The sequence below is a fragment of the Microtus ochrogaster genome, chromosome 5 (assembly GCF_000317375.1).
Source record: "Microtus ochrogaster isolate Prairie Vole_2 chromosome 5, MicOch1.0, whole genome shotgun sequence".
Taxonomy (NCBI): Eukaryota; Metazoa; Chordata; class Mammalia; order Rodentia; family Cricetidae; genus Microtus; species Microtus ochrogaster.
The window spans coordinates 86,149,343-86,152,346 of record NC_022012.1 but is presented as its reverse complement, the minus strand read 5'-3'; the positions used below and the strand labels follow the sequence as shown (position 1 = coordinate 86,152,346).

Below are 3,004 nucleotides of genomic sequence, written 5' to 3'. Positions count from 1 at the left end.
AAACAGCAAATTCTTATTGCTAAGTGGAATAGAAGGCTGGTGAACTCTTAATTAGAAAACGAAGAGCAAAATGGAGAAAGTGAAATTAGATGTCTCACCGAGGACCTATTTTATGGGAATGATCTTATGACATGTGCTAGAGCATATGCTCACATTTGTGTGTGTGAAGGCCAGAGCTGCGTGTCATTCCTCAGAAGCCACCCAACATACTCCAAAATAAAATTTAAAATTATATAGTTCTGAGTGTGTGTATGCACGCATGCTTGTGTGTATGCCTGGGTATATATGGAAGCCAGAGGACAACTTGGAGGAGTTGGTTTTCCTTCCACCATGTGAGTCAAACTAAAAGCCTTGGCAGCAAGACCCTTTATCTTGCCATCCTGCAAGTTACTTCTGTAGAAAGGGTCTCTCATTACCATGAGATCTGCCAATTCAGCTAGGATGGCTGGTCAGCACGCCCTGGTGAATGCTTGTCTCCATCAGCCTGTCCTGGGATTAGATCACACCAGCACAGCCAGCTTTCTTCACTATAGGTTTGAGGACTGAACTCAGGTTCTCATCCTTTTGCAATAAATACTGCACTGACTGATTTATGTGCAGCACTATGCTTACATCTTAATCAAGCATTATATAAAAAATCAAGTATTTGTGAAGGAAATGACTAAGAAGGGCACTGTTAACTAGAGATGTTAGCTCACACTTGCAATCCCAGTACTTAGAAAGATTGAGGCAAGGGGGTGTTTAGAGATTGAGGCCAGTTGGACTACATAGTGAGTTTCAGGCAAATCCAAGGTACAGTATAAGACTAAGTGTGGGAAAGTACACAGGAAGACGGTGCAATGGGTAGAGGTGCCTGCCATTCACGCCTGGCAACCCGAGTACAATTTCCAGAAGACACATAAAGGTGGAAGGACAGAACTGACCAAATGCTCACACACATACAAGATGCACACATTCACAACACATAAAACCAGAGTACTTATCAGAAGTGCTTACAGGTACAAGAGACAATCATAACACAACAGTAATTCAACTTGCTAGTCACTCACCTCTTTATGAGGATCTTTATGGGCTTCCAACGTTTTCATGACAGTCAGTTCGGCATAGTTTTTGAATCTTGCAGGTTGATGCCTTAAGATTTCTTTTAAAACTTTTAATGCCAAAGCCCTGATTGTAGGCTAAGAAGAAACATTTAAATGGTTTTAATATTTTGGATGGCACAAATTCTTTCCCCACTTTCAATTTCTATAAGCTCTTTAAGATTGGGAGGAGAGACACTGCATAAATAATTCAATACAGAATAAATCGTCTCTAGCTACAAAGTCTTTAGTCACTCTCACTTTTGTTGTTATCTGGAGACAGGCAGGGGCTCAAAGTTACAATGTAGCCTAGGCTGGCCTGACAGTTGTAATCCTGCTGCTTTCACATCCAGAATGTAGAGATTACAGGCATTTGCTACTACATCCACATTTTACTTTTAATTATGTGCATGTGAGTGCAGGCGCCGTCAGAGGCCAGAAGCAGGGGATTTCCTGAAAATGGAGTTACATGTGGCTGTGAACTACCTAACATTGGGAGTTTGACATTCAACATAGGGATTCTTCCAGAGCATTAAGCACTTAAACTGTTTTTGTTTTTTTGAGTAGGGTTTCTCTGTAGCTTTGGAGCCAGTCCTGGAACTAGCTCTCTAGACCAGGCTGTCCTTGAACTCACAGAGATCAGCCTGCCTCTGCCTCTCAAGTGCTGGGATTAATGCCTCTCAAGTGCTGAGATTAATGGCACGCGCCACCACAGTCTGGCTATGCAGATAGATTTTTTTTTTAAAAAAAATGATTTTAGTCTTTCTAGGCTTAAGACCATCAGAGTTTGTGAGAAAAAACCAGGGCAGAGAAGTTAATAATCTGGAAGCCATTGAAATGAGGGACATGGAGAAGAAGAGAGAAACCCTGACTTTTGAATGAGACATGGAGGCTGGCAGGGGCTGCACACAAGGCAGAGGGTACCTTCAGGCCCAGAGTGTCAGGGGAAGCATACTATGGCTTTTGACAGACAGTCGACAACTCTGGGTACTTTGTTTCAAATACGGCCTCACCTTGTCAAACTGTTCATGAACTTGATTCTTCTACCTAAGCCTTCTAAGTGCCCAGCTTTATTACTTTTAAATAAGTAAAATTTTGACTATGAAAGGAATTTTGACAACTGAAAAGAGTTTTTTTTTTTTTTATTATTTATTTGTTGTTGCTTTTTGTTTCTCGAGTTAGTGTTTCACTATGTAAACCTAGCTGTCCTGGAACTCACTCTGTAGACCAGGCTGGCCTTGAACTCACAAAGATCTGCCTGCCTCTGCCTCACAAGTGCTGGAATTAAAGGCGCGCACCACAACGACCCAGCTGTGTATCTTCTTTTAACTACTGGAAACTTCTTAAAAAATTTTTAAACAAAAATCTGTTAAAAGAAATAGCACTTTAGAGTAAAAATTACATGCAGAAAACAGCAACAGAATAGAGTCATTTTGTCAATTTCCAATGTGTACTAGCTGATCAACAGGAAAGTGAAATAAGAGGCAGGGGTTGGAAAGGCCCTGTCTGGGTATAATTCCTAGTCCTCTACCTCCAAAGCCAAGTAAGAATAAATACATAAATACTCAGACAGTACAGACTGTCATTTATATATATCCTGTAATTTACCTCTTTATCCCCAAGAGTCTCAAGCAATAACAATAATATTGTTTTGAAGTGTTCATCCCAAACACTGAAAGATTCTTCCTGGGTTAGCTTCATGAGTTCGTAGAGGGCAAATTTTCTTTCTTCTATACGTTCATTATGGTTAGACAGCTCCTTCAACAGCTCTGCAACTAGGTCAGAATGGTCTAAGGAAAGATCTGTCAAAAAGAAGTGATTTTGTAATTTTATAGGCTGACTCGCAGGTGCAGAAATGACCACTTTAGAACACTATGAAACACAGTCACGGGGCTGGAGAGATGGCTCAGAGGTTAAGAGCATTG

General features: G+C 40.8%; 1 protein-coding gene across 31 annotated transcripts in view; it reads right to left on the bottom strand.

Moving 5' to 3' along the window:
- Positions 1-3,004, bottom strand: part of Clasp2 (cytoplasmic linker associated protein 2) — a 189,055-nt gene that overhangs the window by 12,665 nt on the left and 173,386 nt on the right. For all 31 annotated transcript variants that reach the window (XM_026779561.1, XM_026779564.1, XM_026779560.1 and 28 more), the window contains 2 exons: positions 2,688-2,881; positions 1,050-1,178 (listed from right to left, as the gene is read on the bottom strand). In XM_026779561.1, the coding sequence (XP_026635362.1) occupies positions 1,050-1,178; positions 2,688-2,881 (323 nt within the window). The remainder of the gene's footprint in view (positions 1-1,049; positions 1,179-2,687; positions 2,882-3,004) is intronic.